Here is a 19619-nt window from a genome sequence, read left to right on the forward strand (position 1 = left end):
CACGTTAGACAAAGTCTGGAGGTTTACTCAACAACAATCACAATTGTACACAGTATGTCAGTTCATCACAAAGGCTCACTTTTCCGGGCAGGAGAAGAGAGGTTGGTGGTCTTGAGCTCTCTGTTTAGAATCCCAGTCTGCCATCTCAATATTCCCTGCCTGTAGTCCCTTTGGGATCCCAAGCTTCACGCCCAAAACAGAGCAGGAGCTCAACCCTGTTGTCTGGAGAGGCTGAATCAAAGCCATCTGGGGAGCGGATGCTAAGAGGACCTTGTCACTTGGGATGTAGGTCCAACACCCACCCCAGAGGCGGCAGTGGGCCTTGTCCTTGGCTCAAGATCAAGTTTGAACTGAAATATTACTTCGATTTTCACAAAGAGCATCGGTGGAAAGTAGAAAAGAATTCCAGAATTGGACTGCACTCCTTGCCCCTCTCCCACACTTAAAAATCTTCAGAAAACATTAAAAATGCATTGCCTCCCAGGAATTATAAAAGATCGCTCAATCTGTACACACTAGAGACCACTGAAGCAAGGAATCCCCAGTCAGAGTAATCCTCGGTTACTACCGTAAAGTGCTTTGCCACGCTTTTGAGATTCCAGAGACTAGAAAAATGAAGATACACGGAAAGAAACAGGGAGCCATTTTCAAGGGTATCATCTCTTTCTCAAGGAGAGACAGAAATTCGACAGGTAGGTTTGGAAAGTGAATATAGGGTGCACTTTGGGAATCTATATGCCGCATCTTCAACAGGAACTGCTCTTTCTCCCCTAGGCCTAATGTCACCACCCCCCCCCCCCACCGTGGAAGTGCCCCCCTCTGCCTCTGAACTAATTCTTCCACAAGGGGAGAAGGGGGCGGTTCCTGGACTATTTTAAAAGTTGAAAGCTCCAAGGGGAGGCACACGGTAGAATGGCTTTTCACACGTGTGCCTGAACATTTAGCCACCTCCAAAGGCCTTGTATTTACGGCAAAGAGGCTCTCCGCATTCCAAAATGTTTCCGGAGGTCCCCCTCTGGAAAGGCTGCTGGTGAGCCACACGGTCATGATGCTTTCTGGCCGCACCCTGTTTTGTGACCTCATGCTTAGAATAAAGGGAGGCAAAGGGGCCCACGTTCTCACCCATGACCCAGATGAGAGCGTCTCCACAGGTCCTGGCTGCTGTACTGAGCATCGGCTGGCAGTGTGGGCAGGAACCTGGATCTCTGAGACAGGTGGTTTTCAAAAAGGAGGCCAAAGCAACCAGTGGTATTTGTAACCAGTCAGTTGGTCAGCTGAGCCGTGAACCTCTTCCTTCCCCTCTTACACACTTTGCCGAGTCCCAGCACCTCCTGGTGAGGGCTCATCAAGTGCTGCTCAGAGGACCTGCCCATCCCCAGTCGAGGGTGCAAAAGCAGACCCTAATGGAGGACCCAAGAATGGGACGGAGGAAAGCTGAAGCCCGCGTGCTGCTGCACCTGCTTTCCACAGGAGTCCCGGTCTTGCCGAGGACACTGTCACCCACTTGGAATGGGACATCTGGAGACCTAGCGAGTGCGCTGCACTCCGTGTGGGGGCTGGGGTGGGGGACTCCACGTGTGGTCTACAAACAGGGCCCTCTCCCAGGGGTTGCTGAGGCCCTTCTAGGCCACAGTCAAAATGAGTTGTCCAGCTGCCCTTTTAACTTGGAGGGTTACTTGCCATGAACTGGAACAACTCCAGCCTCTGGCCCTTGAGGGGCATCTCCGCCTCCCAGATCCTGCCCTAGGCCCAACGTCTCCTGCTTGAAATCAGAAGTTAAGAAACACACACTCATCCAACAGAAACTGCACACACTACCATGAAAGTTTCCCCTCCCCCGCCCCCAACCCTGCCCCTTTATGTTTGTCTAGCAAGGCACTAGGAAATTGTTCAAGTTTAGGGATTTGCTGTACATTTGCATTTTTTTCTTTTTAAAAGGCACAGTTTTTATTTTAATGATGCTGCTTTGCTCTCTGATGATGAACCCTCAGTTCTCCAAACTGCAACTCTTGTTCTCCTAGATCCCAGAAGGGGCCTCATCTTTGGACTCCTTCCTATGGAGGGCCACTTCTAAAGATATGGCACTCGTTTGGAAAAGACACGGAGGGATCAACAAGAAGGGATCAAGCAAGCTGTTGCACGCACAGGGGCCACCTCTCCTGGGGACAGGCGGCCAGGGCAGGGTGTGTGTGGGGGCAGAAGTGGAGGAAGTGATGCTTTGCCAGCTATATGCTTAATTGGGGTGGTGGTGGTTAGGAGTGTTTTATCTGCCTCCCCGCCCCTGATAACTGATGGCCTTGAGATCAGCCAGCATCTCAAAGGCAGATTCGTGGCTCTGTTCCCAGATTAATGTCTCATTTAATTGGTAAATGACACAATCGAGAGACCCAGCTCTAATTGGAACACTGGTTTCAAGTATTTCCTGGACTAGCTGGTGGGAGCCATAGGTTGTAGAATGCGATTTCCATTTCTGAATCAGTGCGTGGCAGGCTGGTCACAGAAATGCTTCCTATTAGCTTGGGAGCCCTCTGGGAGTCCGACACATAATTAACGAAGCAAAAGGTAAACACGAGGGACTGGCAGGGAGCTGGGTGTCTGCCTGTTCGTGGGACCCTCCTCCACTGCAGCTGTGAAGGCGGTGGAGGGTGCAGGGCTTCGGGTCTGCACTGTGGACCGTGTCGTACCGAGGCCTCCGGTACGAGCTGACGGACATGGGTCACCCACCCCCTCCCCCCGCCGGACACCACCAACCTTGGATTTCAAAGATTGTCTCTAGGTTGGGGGCTGGATGCCTTAACTATATTACACTTGGCTGGCTCTTTTAAATCGCAGCATTCTAGAAATCCCAACTGGATGCTAGAATACCAGAATCCTATGTAGCGTTCTAGTTTGTGATCCAATGATACAGTTCTATAAAAATTCTAGAGTTCTATGTGAGAACTGGAGCCGCGATGAGGTCAGAGGCTGGGCATCTCGCCCCCGGTCCACCTTGGAGGCCTCCAGACTTTGTGAGGTGAGCACTTCACACATCTGCTCCTTTCTTGAGGCAGGTAAATTGCCCAAGAGAGAAAGAGGAAAATGGAAGCACTGATAAAGGAAATTCAGCCAGAATATCTGGTTTGGAGGTCTTCTACTAGGCCTTTTCCATGGGCCCAAGTCATCTGAAACCCAGCCCTGAAGAGCTGGTGGCTGAGCTGTCTTGTGCCCAGAGAGCAAGGAGAGACGTCCCATGTGTCCATGGCGGCAAAGGAACGTCTAGGGGTCCAGCTTCTGACCCCAGGCCTGGCAGCTGGCCAGTGTTCAGTACTGGATGCTCTGAGGGCCCAGGTATGGTCTTTGAATGCATCGCCTGGGGCTGTGACAGAACAGAAGCCGGGCAGTAACTGTAGTTACTCAGTTACTCCATGACAGGCAGAAACTAAATGGCTGAAACCAGTGGCCCCAAGAAAGACTCCCTCCCTCCCCTTCTGCAGCGGACGGATGGCAGAGGTGCTACAAGTGCTCAGACGGACAACAGGGGCTTCTCTTTCTAAAGGGCCGTCACATACGAGCCATCTCAAGGCTAGGTAACCTTGTAGGACCCATTTTCGGGTAGCCTAGGGCTGCCTTGGCATTTCTCCCACATAATGCCCAAAGGAACGTGGTGACAAAGTTGGTAAGGCCCTCCTAGATTTCCATGATGCCGTCAGGGATTAAAGCAGGCACTGCTCTTTGTGGGGCCTCATGTGGGGTCTGTTGTCCACCCCGTGGCTACCACCGGGCCTCAAGGAACAGGTGGGCCTCCTGCTCCAGCCGTCAGAGCCCTCTCTGCCCTAGACCTGTTGGCCAGCGCCTTTCACGTCACGCTGCCCACGGAAGCCCTGCCTCCCTCGGGAGGGGAAGGCTGCCGGAAGCGCCAGGAGAGGACCCCACCAGGCCCGCTGAGACACCAGGGCTCAGTTCCTGTTGAATTTTTCCAAGACTGTCGAGTTGGTGTGTTCAAACAGCCACTGCTGGGTCAGAGAAGAGGGGTTACAGGTGTTCATGAAGATCCTGTGGTCACTTTCACTGCAGTCCATGCAACTGCCGCTGACGGGGTGGTACAGGGTCTTGTCCTACGAAACAGGGAGGTAATCAGGGAGGCGGCGCTGGGGATCTGAACCAACGGCAGCAGCAACGATAGCAACGGGGCAGTGAGGCAGCGGCCGGCCGCGTTCACTGACCTGTGAGGCCTCCCTGCTGAGGGCACAGCGAGACCCTGCCCGGCCTCCCCCGCAGGCGGCCTTGCCCTGTGCCTGAGCTCTGCCTGGGGGGATGTGGGTGGAAGTGACCTGTGTGCCACTTCCGGGCCTGAGCCCTACTCATGCTCGTCTCTGGCCCACTGGCATCGGTTCTCATGACGGCGGTGGTGCTGGTGTTTTATGGACTCAGCTGCCAGCATGTAAGAGCGTAGAGATTTCACATAAAAACCTGGCTTTCTGGTATCTCTCAAATGGCAGAGAAGTGGGGCACGGCGGGTGTGTGGCGCGAATGCACGGGCGAGCATGCTCTGTGGGGGGGAGTGAGGTGCTGCATGCCCGTCTGCTTCTCTTTGTTTAAAACCAAGCAGGTTGCCCTGTTCCGCCCACACAGCCCGCCTTACTTTGCGGTATTTCCACAGCTGGTTGCCCTTCATGCTGTGGCAGTCATAGAGGGTGACTGGGCTGGTGTTGGAGATGGCGTCAAAGCAGAACTTCTTCGTGTGTTGGGGGTCTCCAGGTCGGATGTCCTCTCTCCAGGTGAAGGTGAACACCTGTACATACAGGGACATCATTATAGGGATAGCAAAACCGGGGACTTTCTTTCTTTTTTTTTTTTTTTTGAGAGAGCGAGAGTGCATGTGCAGGGGAGGGGCAGAGGGAGGAGGGGGAGAGAGAATCCCAAGCAGGCTCCACGCCATCAGCACAGAGCCCGACGCGGGGCTCGACCCCACAACCATGAGATCTTGAGCTGAAATCAAGAGTTGGATGCTCAACCAACTGAGCCACCCAGGCACCCCTCTCTTTTCTGTAATGATAGAAAATGTTAAACATTGAGATCGAGGGAACAGTATTGACCACACCCCTTCCAATTACCCAGCTTCGACAATTACCAACTCATGGTGAATCTTGTTACAGCTTTACCCCCCATCACAACCCCCCACCTCAGCTGCCAGGCCTGGGGTCAGAAGCTGGACCCCTAGACGTTCCTTTGCCGCCATGGACACATGGGATGTCTCTCCTTGCTCTCTGGGCACAAGCAAATTATTCTGAAGCAAATTACAGACATCATATCATCTCAGGTGAAAATACTTCACTGAAGTGCCATTATAACAATAAAAAGTTATTGCAAAGTCCTCAAGGTCATCAAGTAAGAAGAGTTCAAGTGTTCTTAAATTGCTTTGTAAGTTTCTTTTCACAGTCTGTTTCAATCAGGATCCAAACCAGGTTCACTATTGTATTGAGTTAATAAGCAGTTTTTCCAGCAGCTTTACTGGAGAATAACTGGCATACAATTAACCATACACATTTAAAGTACATAATTTGATATGTTTTGACTCAATTTAATTTTAATTTGACTTGTTTTAATTTCTGATTCTTCATTATTCATGTATAGAAATACAATTGGTTTTCGTATCTCATAACTTTGATAAGTTCATTTATTAATTCTGGTAGTTTCTCTGTAGAGTCAATAGAATTTTCCACAAAGGTGATCCTACAGTCTACAAATAAAGATGATCATATAGTCTACAAATTATTTTCCTTCTTCACCCATCTGCATGACTTTTCTTTTTCTTGCCACAGGTTAGTACAGTGTCAAATAGAAACAGTAAGGTCAGAATCCCTGTATTATCCCTAATATTAGGGGTAAAACATTCAGATTTTTACCATTAAGTTCGATGTTAGCTGCGGGTTTTCTATAGATGACCTTGATAAAGTTGAGGAAGTTCCCTTATTCCTGGTTTGTGACAGTTTTTATCAGGAATGAATGTTGGATTTTGTCAAATGCTTTTTCTGGGTATAAGGTGATTATGTGGTTTTTCGTTTTCAGTTAGCACGGTGAATCTATTGATTACTTTTCTAATATTCAACCAATCATGCATCCCTCAGATAAATTACACTTAGTCACGATGTATTATCCTTTTTACACACTGTTGGATGGGATTTTCTAAAATTCTGTCTAGAATTTTTGCACCTATATTCACAAGGGATACTGGTCTGTAATTTTCGTATATGGGTCAGTCTGGTTTTGCTATGAAGGTAATGCTGGCCTCACAAAATAAGTTGGCGAGTATTCCCTCCTTTTCTAGAAAAGTTTTTGTAGAGTTGGTAACATTGCTTAAGTGTTTGGTAGGAATCACCGATGAATCTATCTGGGCCTGGAGTTTTCTTTGAGGGAAGGTTTACAACGGCAATGTCTCTTTAATAGAACCCTCTGTTGTCTGCTCTCTTGAAAAGAGTGTTTCACACATTTTCTGTTTTTCAGTTGTTTCTGGCAGGAGGGTAAATCCAGTCCCTGTTACCCTACTCCATGTTGGCCAGGAGTGGACCCCATGGTGGCAAAGGAGTGGTTGTGCCAGCTACTGCTTCCTGATTATCTCCCGGGTCTTCTGCATTTTAGACTCACATTTCTCCCTTTTCAGGCTCACGAGAGCTCTCTGTTCAGGGTGTCTGAGAGCCCCAGGGAATATCGATCCCACAGGGGCAAATGGGCTGCCATGCTTCCCATTTCAGAGGGTGGAGGCTGGCACAGCCAGGCAGCCAGACATCATTTTGTTCCTTGTTCGAGTGAATCTTCAGGCATTAGTGTGGACTCTGCCATATAGTGAGGCTATCCCAGGTCGAGCTCTCCAGGCACGTTCTCCCAGACCCTGTGCTCTTCCTGGTCTCTTTTGGGGTTTTCCTTCGTGGGGTGGGTGTGGGGAGCAGCCACACGCTGCCCTGAAGAATTCAGGAGAATCGGTGAAGGAGGGCCACTTCTAATAACTGTTACCAAGGGAGGAGAGGGAGCAAGGACTTCAGAGGGAGGGGCAGACACTGTCAGGCCGGGCACTGGGCCCATCTGAGAGGCAGTGCTGTTCCTTCGCAGTGAGCGTGCCACTCACCCCTTCTGAGCTCTGTTTTTGCAGAGGCCCCGCAATATGGGCTTCTATCAGTGTGCACTTCCAAAATGTCAGAAAACCCACAGGAAGGAGACTATAAAAATGTTCCCTCGAACCAAGAGTCAGTGGAGGCGGGATGCGGTGTGATTTTAGGGTTAACCGTTGGTGCTGGGGGGATCACGGCAGTTAAATGCAGTTTCTTGAGGGTGGTGGCTTTTTCTGCACCGCTGGCCTGTAGCCTTCATTCTTCTGATAACACCACCTGGGCACGATCCCCTGGGGAACCCACTCCCCTCATTCGTCTCCCCGTCCTTCAGGTGAGGCTGACCACACCACAGGCTCCAGGAGTGGGCACGTGACATGGGCTTGATCAACACGAGGACTGTATCACATCCCCTATTGTAACTGGCTCAGGAAAGCCAATATGTGAGCACCCCCACGGCTTCTCCAGAACTCTGGAAAGGGACATGCCTTTTCACTGGCGGGTTGGAAGCCTTTGCTGCTGGTGGTCATATCTGCCACCATGTGGGAAGAGCCGGATGAAGGATGAGGCCAACAGAGAGGAAGAAGAGTTGAGACCCTGGAGAGCTCCTGATGACATCATTTAAGCTCTTCAACGGCATACACGAGCCAATATATTCTTTTTGTTGAAGACCATTTGGGCTGAGTGTCTGTCATTTGCCAACAGACCCGATTGATGATTTTATTGCAATGTGAAGGATTCCTCTTTCTAAGGTGTTCAGAAAGCTCTTATAACTCATCCCCTGGGCTAGCTTTTGTGACTCGTCACTGACCCTTGGCGTCTCTCTCCCTGCCCTGACCATGTGAGCATTCCAGGCCACAGATGGCCCAGGAAAACCTGGCCGCCAGTCCCTGAGAAGTGGCCCTTACCTGCATGTTGTTCCAGGCAGCCTCCCCACGGCCCCGGACACAGCTCTCCAGCCTCAGCGGGGAGCCCAGGGCCCCATGCTTCGTGTCAGCACACAGCCCTGTGCCCACGTTGCGAATCTGAAAGAGACAGAAGGAAAGAGTGGACTAATGAGGCACCTTGAGATAGTCCCCTGGGACCCCGCCGGGATGGAACGAGGAAACCCAGCAGAGACATCGGATGGAGGAAGCTCTGCATCATCTTAATGAAGCTTGCCCTGGGTTGGTGGACGTGCCTTGCGCTTCTCAGTACAGGAATACTCAGTCCTCAGAGAGGAGCTCCTCCAAAGCCAGCTTTGTCCTAGAGCATGCAAAGTCACAGGGTGGCAGTGGGGACCTGGAAGTTGAGGGGGGTTGGTATTCAGAGGACTCTCTGGCTCCATTCCTGGAGAATCTGATCCAACAGTTCCAGCAGTGGAATTTTACTCCCATTCCAGGAGACGCAGGGACCATATCTTGAAAGCCACCCTAGAAAAGGACGGGGCATCTTTGCTGTGGGGTCTTGGCCTTAAAGAGCAGGTGAATGGCAAGAGGTTCTCGATCCAAAAAACAAGAGTTTCAGTAAGACAGGGTGTGGTGTGGTGGGAGGAGCACTGGGCTGGAGCAGAAGGCCTCACTGCTCACGGTTGGTCAGCACTCACTACCTGAAGGCCACCATGCCGTGTAGGTGCATCGTGTAGTTCCTGCCTCACAGAATCACTCCTATCTTGACTGAGGGGTCGGGTTGGAGGTGTGGTGGCCATGAAAACGTGCTCCTCAGTTGCCCTGCTGCAGGGAGTCTGACTGCCCGGCCTCTGTGTCCGGAATCCACTGTGTCTGAGTGGAGGCCGTGCTTCCCATGGGCTGCTTCCAGCCAGCGACGGAGCGGGGCAGGGGGACTGTGGAGGCCCATTCCAGGGAGATGCTGACTTCTCTGGTAGGAGACTTGGCTTGAAGACTGCTCAGTCACTTGGCTCAAGAGCATGCTTGCAGTGTGGGACTCCTCCTACGGCAGCCCTTCTTCCTCCCCTTTCCCATTCCCAGCGGGCAGACCAGCCCCACAGCAGATCTCCCAGCCTCTCCTGGCTCCCTTCTCATTCCTTCTCTCAGGGATTCCCCCAACAAGTCTCTTGATGTCTCTGCTTCTCGGAAGACTGGCCCTAATACAGGGGAAAAAGCCAATAAACTGGCAAAGAAATGAAGAGCTTCATGAGGGAAGTCAACACGACACCTCCTCTACAGTATCTATGCTGGTGTTAGATGGGATGGGCCAGACAGCTTAGTCAGGAAAGGCCCCTCTAACTTGCTGTATGAATTTGAACAAGCCATACCTGGTGTTTCTGTTGGCTCAAACCCCTCACTCCTTCCTCTGGTAACAGCACCCTGATTTCCTATCGGACTACCGCCCTCTCCCCACTCTGTGGCCTGCTAGAGTATCTGTCCACTCCTGCTTTCCCCCTTCCTCCCGTGGCCACAGTGATTGGTGCAGACCTAAGAATCAGACTTGATTCCTGGAGCTGTGCTGGCTTTACTGGGAAGGAGGCATATACTTTCTGTTGCTGGGCCAGCTTCAAGCTTCTGGAAACCATCTTGCTACCCTCAGCATGAGGCTAACAGAAATGGCAGCAGAGGTAAACAGGAGAAAAAGCAACTGACATCATTTGAGACCCTGGATCCACGTGTCTGAAGCCACAGCTACCCAACGTTTCTATGAGATTCACTACATTTCTCTTTTCACTTCAAACTGGACTTCTGTCACCTGCAAGGAAGGAGATCTAACCCTTATGCTCCTTGTCCCCCAGCCCCGGTATGTCCATCTATAAATGAGTGGTCCTCTCAGCTCAGACACCAGGAGCCAGAGTCTGGTGACAGAGTGCTTCTTCTACTAGAAGATGGTCTGCCTCCCCCAGCAGGACGGGCTTGAGGAGTGGGACACAGGCAGCAGCCCCAGGCCCCTCACTCAGAAGGGGCTGTCATTGGTTTAAAGCTCTGCTGTCATGGTCTTAAAAGTTTTAATAATAGTGTTGCTGTAAACATTGGGGTACATGTGTCCCTTCGAATCAGGATTTTTTATCCTTTGGATAAATATACAGTAGTGCTACTGCTGGGTCCTAAGGTAGTTCTATTTTTAATTTTTTTGAGGAACCTCCATACTGTTTTCCAGACTGGCTGAACCAGTTTGCATTCCCATTAACAGTGCAAAAGACTTCCCTTTTCTCCACATCCTCGCCAATACCTGTTGTTTCCTGGGTTGTTAATCTGAGCCACCGGGACAGGTGTGAGGTGGTATCTCATTGTGGTTTTGATTTGTATTTCCCTGATGATGAGTGACGTTGAGCATCTTTTCACGTGCCAGCCAAATTATGGAAAGAGCTCAAGTGTTCGACTGATGAATGGATAAAGAAGATGTGGTTTATATATATATAATGGAATACTACTTGGCAATGAAAAAGAACGAAATCTTGCCATTTGCAACAACGTGGATGGAACTGGAGGGTATTATGCTAAGTGAAATGAGTCAGTCAGAGAAAGATGGATCTCATATGGTTTCACTCATGTGGAATTTGAGAAACTCATCAGATGAACATAGGAGGAGGGAAGGAAAAATAAAATAAAAACACAGAGAGAGGCAAATCATAAGAGACTCTTAAATACAGAGAACAAACTGAGGGTTGCTGGAGGGGAGGTGGATAGTGGGATGGGCTAAATGGGTGACGGGCATTAAGGAGGGCACTTGTTGGGATGAGCACTGGGTGTTATATGTAAGTGGTGAATCACTAAATTCTACTCCTGAAATTATTATTACACTATATGTTAACTAACTTGGATTTAAGTTAAAAAAAAAATTTTTAATAATTTTATCTTTGAACTTGTCAGTGGAATCTGATAGGACAGGGGAGCATGCATGTGAGCAGAGGTGATAACACAGTACACGGGCATTCACTGTACCTTTCTTCTGTGATGCCCCAGAAGCACAGAATCCCTGGGGTCCTGCATGCATGGGAGTTCAGCTAAGACTAAGTCGGGTGCTGGCATGTCTGAAGGCCGTGCTTTCCGACCAGAACTTGACTGCACAAAGAAGGCCGAGGTATTCAGAGACACAGGAAGAGCCAGGGAGCTCTAATAGCCTCTTGCATTACTTCCCTGGACCTGCAGACCACTTTCCTTACCAGCAGAAGATAACAACACAGAAGGAAGGGAAGAAGAGGGCAACCCCCAGTTTTTCTTTCTGCTCTTCCTCATGCATCAGCAAGCCACAGGTAGAGTGGGTTTAAAAAGTATACATTATCGGGGTACCTAGGTGGTTCAGCTGGTTAAGCAACTGACTCCTGGTTTTGGCTCAGGTCATGATCTCATGGTTTGTGAGTTCAAGCCCCACAATCAGCTCCACACTGGAAGCACAGAGCCTGCTTGGGATTCTCTCTCTCTCTCTCTCTCTCTCTCTCTCTCTCTCTCTCTCTCACACACACAATAAATTTAAAAAATTTAATAAAATAAAGTATGCATTAGCAACAAGTGAAATAAAATCAGCTGAGTTAGCTTTGTGCTGTGTTTGCACCGTTCTGGTAAGAAATACATATGCACGTACAAGGGTTGAAATACAGATTGTGAAATTTCACCCATCTGGCACATGAGCTAAATGCTCTTCTATTTGCATTTAAAACTCACACTGCATAATATGAAGCTGAATGGTAAAATTTATGCTAATATTAAAGTTTTAATTTTTCTCTACTTAGAACATTAAGTAGCATATAAAAAACCACCACAAGGCTAGAGAGACTCAAGAAAGAAACATGTTTTATATTTCATGCCTTAATTGGCACTCTTTGCCTGTCTTGTGAATAGGGGTTCCGCGTTTGCATTTTGCAACGGGCCCTTCAGACTCACCTCTCCCCAAGCTGCCGCCGGGGGCTCCACCGGCGGGTAAAATTTGGGGAGGTCCCACGCGATCTTGGTCATAAACCACTTGAAACTCTTGCAGTTAAGGGAGCTGCGGAGCTTCTTCTGGGCGGCGACGTCCCCAGCAGACAGGTGGCGGTACTCTGGCCGGCGTTGGTAAATGTGCTCGGCGTACTCGTCCATCCACACCTCGGCTACTCGCTTCAGGTTCTGGAGGGCGACAGGGAGGTGGAAGGGTCAGGCCCTCCGAGGGGCTGAGGCCAGGGGCGGGGAGGGGGGGGCTGGGGGCAAGGATCCTGGAAGTTGAGGTTCATCTTTCTTATTTTGTGTTGCATCAAAGACCCTAGCCCACCATGTTTTTAAAGCCTTCTCTATTAATTTATGCACGTTTTAAGGACTCTACAACTTCTGGCTAAGAGATGGCTGTTGTTTTACCTGTGCATTTTCCACCCCCTTTTTCTAGCTGTAGCCTCCCTCCTCTGCTTCTGTCCTCTCAAGTGGCTTCAGGAAAGGTATATGAACCAGCCCCGCTAATGGGAACCAGCCCTGACTCTAGGGATTGGTCAGCGAGCACGTGACTCACGCCAAGCCAATCAGAATCAATGACATTAGCATGGCGATTTCACCGGAACTATTGGGGAGAATTGCTCTTCCCACTTGATTCATTGCTGGGTAAGCTAGAGGCCAGAGCTGCTGGGTCATATGGAAAACCTGACCAAGGCTGAATGAATGAAGCAGAACTGAGGGCTGGACGAGGAACACGTTCCTTTTAGTACCTGAATCCAGCCATACCTGAAGTGAGCACTATCTTGGGACTTTCTATTAACATAAGTCAGTGAATTCTCTTTCTGCTTATGCCAGTTTCAGTGGGGTTTCTGTCATTTTCTATTAAGAGTGCTGACCAAGTACCCTGGTTGAAAACAATAATTTGCAACCAAAATTGTAATTCCACCAGCAGCTGGAATTTTAAAAAAATCCTTTGAGGTGCAAAGCTTGCTGCTTCTTTGAATATGAAGCACAGGGATGATTGATGTAAAAATGACAACCACATTACTGGCAAGTAGAGGCAGCAGTCAGGAAAACAACCTGTTTGTGAGCAGACTTGGAGATAGAGGGAAAGTGAATTCTTCTGTGTAACTGGGATGAAAATTCCTTATTTCATCTGCAGTTGTAGACACCACCTGCTGAGAACTTCAGACAGCTGGTTCCAGAAGAGCACAGCTTCAGTGTTCAGGGGGAAATTCTCTGCTCCAAAATATCTTTCTCCAACCCCTGACTGTTGCCAGAAATCTGCCCTTCACCCCCAACATTTAACTCTACAGGCTTTTTTGCTATCATAAAGGATTTTCTCCCTATTGCAATCCAAATTTTCTTCTGAAGGGCAAAAGGGAGTTAGTATTTTAAACTGTTATCAGTCATTCACTCCTCAGTGTGAATGACTGCTCTAGAAGCAGAAGATAAGGCAGGGGTGGACAACTACTTTGTGTAAAGGGTCAGATCGCAAATATTTTGGGCTTTGCAGACCATATGGTCTTAACTCTGAGGTGGTGGAAAAGGAGCCCTAGATAGACATTATGTAAATGAATATGTGGTTGTGTTCCAATAAAACTTTATGGACTGAAATTTGATTTTCATGTATCACAAAATATTCTTCTTTCATTTTTTCACCCTAACTACTTAAAAATGTAAAAACCATTCTTAGCACACAGGCCACATGAAAACAGTTTGCTGACTCCTGAGCAAGGAGGAAAGAAGCCATCAGGAGGGGGCCCCATGCCAAAGACAAAAGTTTTCACTCTTCAATTTTGCTGACTCGGAGTTTGGGACTAGGAAGCTATGGAATTTCCTTGCTGATATCAGCCTCATTCTTTCTGAGTGCTGAAGAGACTGACAGTAGGTTAGAAAACAATTAAGGAACGTATTAAACAATTAAGGAACAATACCAGGCCCCTGCAAGGCAAAGGCTGGGCTTAATTTAAATCTGTGCCCTGAGGAAGCTGAAAACCGAAAAAGGCTTGCACACCCAAAGTCTCTCCTTTTCCCAGGCGGCCCACCTAGGTCCTTCAGCACACTAATTTGCTCATGCCACAGGGATGGTGAGGAATTGTGGCTTCACTCCTCTCTGTTTGTCCTGGAATCTGTACAACTTGAGTAAGACTTTGGTTTCCCTCTTTATGTAGCTTTTTTAGGGCTTTTAACCGACCTGTCCTTGAATCTATCAAAATGATCTTCTAGGAGATAATGCTCTAGAAGGATTTGGCTGTCAAAACACTAAGCAAACATTTAAAATATGATCTGCAACTCAAGGAGGGTGGTAGTTAGATACTTGGACACAGATTCAGGGGAGCCTGATTCAGGCATCTTTGTGGTCCTGCATATGTATGTGGGGTGCCCCTCATATTATTAGCTGGCTTAAAGTCGACAGGAGACTGAAACAGTACAGACAGGTGAAAAAGAAGTTAAAATGTTTCAACCCAGAATTCAAAGACGCTGAAAGAAACTTCGCAGTCTTGTTAAGAGATGCTGATACCCATTGAAGAGGGCATCTTTTGGGATGAGCACTGGGTGTTGTATGGAAACCAATTTGACAATAAATTTCATATATTAAAAAAAATAAAATGAAAGTTGGATTTTTACATCCAACAATAATCTTTACAAAAGCCTTTTATCTTAAAAAAAAAAAAAAAGAGATGCTGATACCAAGATGATCAGCTGTCACTGTTTAAGCAACAACTGCTCTGTGTGCCAGGCACGGGTCAGACCTAAGTGGGTTTGAATTCTGGCTCTAGTTAGTTAATGTCTCTACATTTCACTTATCTCATCGCTCCAGTGGGGATTAAAAACAAGTGAAAATTAAGTGAGACATGTATGGAAGATGCTTCGCCTGACGTCTAGCCCACAGGAAACTTTTATGTGTTACTACAGTTAGCTGTTATTCACTGAATTCATCTGTGGTTCGGTAAAGAGGAGGTGGGTGGTGCCTTTTTACGAGGCAGGTCTTATAAATTAGTGGATAAGAAAAGGATGCTTCGGGAATAGTCCTGCTCAGGGGTCAGAGGTGTCCCCATGGTCCCACCATTCCTAGTAGCTGGGAGTCGCACTCTTGGGCTTACTGACTGACGTTGTTCTGTTTTCCTGCCTGGCACCTTCCTCTGGGATTGCCAATGGGATCTCAAAAGAAATGGGATTCCTACCTCTCCAGCTGAATCTAAAACCGCCCTCCCAACCTACCCAGGTCGGATGGGCTGTGTCCTAAGCGCAGATGGCAGATGTGGCTGTCCTTAGAATCTTACACCACTAGAGGGCATTGCTGGCTCTCTTTTTCTTCAACACTGGCGGCAAAGCAGCCCCTGGAGCTCAGCTCCCACCTGGGGAGACCCACTGCCTCGTTGAGCCGGCTGGTCTTCCTTGTACCTCGCAGGACGAAGGCTCTTCCTGACCCAGAGCCTGCAGTTCTGCATGTCATCAGGTGATGAGGGAGGGGGAGGCGGTGGCCAGGGCAGAGGGAAGCTGTATGGACTGATGCCAAACAGGCTTGCAAAGGGGTCTCTGTCCGAAGGGGTCTCCACGAGGCAAAGCTGTGCCAGTTACTGAGTTACCTTTCCAGCTTCCCCCAGACCTCCCTGCGGCCCTCTTTCCTTTCTGGGCACCCCCATCCACCCCATTTTTCCTTTGTAGTAACCTTATTTTTTTTCAAGACACTTAATATTTTAAAATTTGAGGCTCAGTGGAATATCATTAATACAAAAAACAACCCCCAAAACAAATCTCTGGCTAACATTTCTATTTGTAGCCAGTGGCCATTTAATTCAAGCAGCGATTAATACAAACCATTTTAAGCTAATGAAATAGTTTGACACACAGACTTTTTGGCAATGTTAGTGGGGAGGGGATGGGGAGAAGAGCAAGATACATTTATTAACCACCCTCATGCCTGGAACTTTTAAGTACTTTGTCTCAGGCTTTCTCAGTGTCTCACACTGCTCCACCTGCATGAACATTTATCTAACAGGCTTCTTTAAATCACTTCTGGTCTGACTTTGCACCTATGTTAGCTTTATCCTAATAATACCTGTGAAATCACAAGTCTGCTACACTAATACATCTTAACTTCTAAAGCACATTAATTTAAACGCATGTAAATAAAAATGTTCCTATGTCTGCCACCTAAAATCATCTTGTCTGTCACACTTGGAGTAACTATGCTATCTCCTTGACTCTCCTGGCAATGCTAAGAGTCGCCAACAAATTAGCTTCTTTTTAAGTAAAAGAGAAAACACAGGTTCAGAGGAGTTAAGCAACCCTCTCAAGGTCACAGCTCCTAAGTGTTTAAGCAGGGGTTTAAGTAAGTTCTCTTAAACTGGATTTCACCTGGAGAGTTGGGGAAGGGGGTGCACATCCTCCCCCCCCCCCCTGCCCCTGAGGCACTTGGCTTGGAGTTCCCAGGTGTCTCAGGATGCCTCTGCTCTGCTGATGAGCCTAGCCCCTCACCCCGTCCCCATCCAGGGAGCCATCACCTTACCCGGGCCAGGCTGACTCCAGCGGGGACTTTGTAGGGTACATATTTCCTGTAGATATGGCCCACCCTGGAGCAGGGAATGTCCTCCATGCGGCCCCCACACATCCACACCTGCAGGGTGGGAAGGGAGAAAGAAGATGGTATTTCTGCCTCTCATTCACCACCCCCTCAAAGGTCACTGCCCCCTCCTCCAATACATTCACTGGAAGCATCAGCTTGGGACTATTAAAGCTCCCATTCACAGAACGAGGAAAACACAGTGATAACCACAGCAGCTTTCAATAGTTGACAGCATTGAGCGCCTCCTTGTTGCCAAGCAGTCTGCTGCAAGCCCCCCGTGCACAACTGCATTTAAGCCTTGTCAGAAGACCAAAGAAGTGGGTAGTAATGGAGCTCCATTTTACAGATGAAGAAACGGAGGCTCAGAGAAGCTAAGAAGCTTGTCTAAGGTCACAGGGTTAGTGAGTGGTGGAACTAGAATTTAAACCTGGCTTTAGCGGACTCCAGAGTTTGGGCTCCGAACAAGTGCAGGTGTGGGGAGAGCTGTGTTGAGAATTCTAGGCAGCAAAGGGTGGCTCAGCGGGAAGGACTATGGTGATCGCCTTGGTAACGTCTACCACAGGTATGAGGGGAAGAGATAGCACCTAGGCTCTGTATACTTACCGACTGTGGTACCCGGTTCTGGAGTTTCCTCTGAGATCTACAAGCCTCTTGCTGGGTCACCCTGAGCAGAGGCAGCAGGCTCCCTGCCCTGACTTCTCTGCAGTCTGGCTTACTAAGCCACACAGCTGGCTATCACCGTAGAGAGGAATTCCAAGTTTCTCCTTGTGTTTCCCTACATTCCTGGCGTCACAAAGAGCTCCTGAGTTTGACTGCATGTGGTCTGATGGCAATGTGGGAAATCTCCGGAAGTACAATCCACGCTGACGCATATCCACTAAGGGGCCTGGCCTAGACAGACCGTCCTCAGCAGTCCTGGGGCCAAATGCTGGCTCAGCCACTTACCAGGTTTGTGACTTTGATCAAGGTACTTAACCTCTCTGAGACTCAGTTTCCTCATCTGTAGAGGATTAAATGAGGCAGGCCGTGGGGGTGAGATATTGCATGTAAAGTGCTTACTTAGCACAAGACTTAGCACACAGTCCTAACAGTTACACACTCTTATGATTCATTCAGACATCTGGCTAATATTCATGGGGTCTCTGCTACATGCCAGACATTGTGCTGGGCACACATGTGGCAAGTTTGCCAAGGCCCTTGTTCTCATGGAGGGGGGAGTATGGTGTGCAACCTCTAGGATGGCCCCCGGTGATCCTCGCTCTCTGGAGACACCTCCCTCCCGAATGAGTCACGTGAGGACTGAGCCGTGTAACCAAAGGAAAACTGAAGAAGTGGTGGTCGTAGAAGACACTGTGGCTTCCACCTTCCTCCGTGGGGTCACTTGCTTTGGGGCACCTGGCTGCCATGTTGTGAGGACACTCCAGCAGCTCTGTGGAGAGGTCTAGGTGGTGAGGAGCTGGGGCCAACGTGCCAGCCAAGCTGAGTGAGCCGTCTTAGAAAGGGATCTATCAGGCCCAGTCCAGCCTTCAGATAACCATGGCCCTGGCTGATACCTTGACCACAACCTCACAATAGACTCGAGCAGAAATGTCCTGCTAAGCCACTCCCAAACCCCTGACCTGGTGTGGGTTTGTGTAACCTTGCGATACTGTCTATTACCGTTTGAAGAGGGTATGTTCAGGGGGATTTTTCTCTTGTGGCAGTAGATAATCACTACAGAAAGCCAGTTGCAGATGGTGATGTGTGCTATAAGGAAGCCAAAGCAAGGTAACTGGAGAGACTCATTGCCTGGATCTCTGGGAAGTGATGTTACCTACGCCAGTCAGGGATAGCCTCACTTAGAAGGGAAAATTAGATACAATACTTAGATAATGAGAAGGTAAAAGTAACATAAGGATCTGAGGGGTGAGAGAACAGGTGGAGAGAAAAGCAAGTGTAAAGGCCCTGAGGCAGGGCCAGGCTTGGTTGGCTTAATCCCTGAATGGAGGAAGCCAGAGGCCTGGAGCAGGAGCAGAGATGGGCGGGGAGGTCAGAGACAATCATAAGGGTCTTGCAGGGAAAAATAAGGAGGCTTCACCAAAAGTCTTCAGGGAGGGTGACGATATAATCCAATTTCTATTTTATGAAGAGGACTCTGCCTGAGGGGTGGAGGATGGGTTGTAGGGGGCAGGTGTGGGGGAGGGAAGGTCCAGAAGCTCTTGGAGATTGAGGCAGGTATGGCTTCGGGTTTGTGGGGGCTGTGGTGATAATGGTAGGGCCCAGCTGCACTCGGGACGTTATTGCTAATCTTATTCCCGTGTTTCCTTGTTTGTGAATGACAAGTAGGAGTGGGAACGTCTGTAACCCCAATTCTGTGCAAGAGACTATTTTCTGGGGATATTGGGGATCTGGCTTTATGTCTCAACCAATTCACAGGCTCTAGAAGGACTGCTTTTCCTCCTCATGCACCTGAGGGTCCTCAGTCCCCCATGACCCTCTGCCAGCCACTGTCTCCATCCCACCCCAGATGTGCTGTATCCCGGGCTTCCTGCAAGGGGACCTGTATGCATGAGGCTGCAGTGAGTGCAAGTGCTGCCTGGAGAAATGCAATTATAGTCTGATCTTGGGGGAGAAAAAAAAAATTGAGCAAGTCAATAGAACAGAATATCGGTCTTGAGATAATGGGCTCCTGATGGTAGATTAATGTCAAGGCCAAGCCAAGAAGTTTATTTTCAAAGCAGGAGATATTGATCTGGCGCCAGCCTCCCATAACAATAACTCTCCCTTTATACAAAATGACTGACGTGGAAGTGATGCTTTTGTCTGGCGGGTATCGCCCAGCTTGCCGCTGGGCCGCCCCTGTCTTTTGGGAGGCAGAGTGGCGCTGAACAGATGGGGGACACCTTACCCCACTCTATTTCTGACGGTCTCCTGGGCAGTTGACTAGGCTGGCGTCCAGCTCCCCTGACTCCATATTAAACTCACATTAGCTAACAAGGTTGTGTCTCCAGCTCTGCCTGGCAGGGAACCTTCCTTTATGTAGACAACGATCAATCTCCACATCCTTCTCTTTGCTGTGACCTCTGGTTTCTTTGGCCCTGACCATGCTGGCCATCTGCCTAAAGGTTCCTGAGGGACCAGGGTGACCTTGATCTG

General features: G+C 49.0%; 1 protein-coding gene across 1 annotated transcript in view; it reads right to left on the minus strand.

Moving 5' to 3' along the window:
* The window catches only part of GALNT10 (polypeptide N-acetylgalactosaminyltransferase 10), a 224150-nt gene continuing 204531 nt past the window's right edge, over positions 1-19619 (minus strand). Inside the window, exons 8-12 of the mRNA XM_030328732.1 lie at positions 16428-16535; positions 11894-12115; positions 7991-8107; positions 4622-4771; positions 1-4094 (exon numbers count right to left, since the gene is read on the minus strand). Of these exons, the coding sequence (XP_030184592.1) occupies positions 3936-4094; positions 4622-4771; positions 7991-8107; positions 11894-12115; positions 16428-16535 (756 nt within the window). The 3' untranslated portion in view covers positions 1-3935. The remainder of the gene's footprint in view (positions 4095-4621; positions 4772-7990; positions 8108-11893; positions 12116-16427; positions 16536-19619) is intronic.

Source organism: Lynx canadensis, chromosome A1 (genome assembly GCF_007474595.2).
Source record: "Lynx canadensis isolate LIC74 chromosome A1, mLynCan4.pri.v2, whole genome shotgun sequence".
Taxonomy (NCBI): Eukaryota; Metazoa; Chordata; class Mammalia; order Carnivora; family Felidae; genus Lynx; species Lynx canadensis.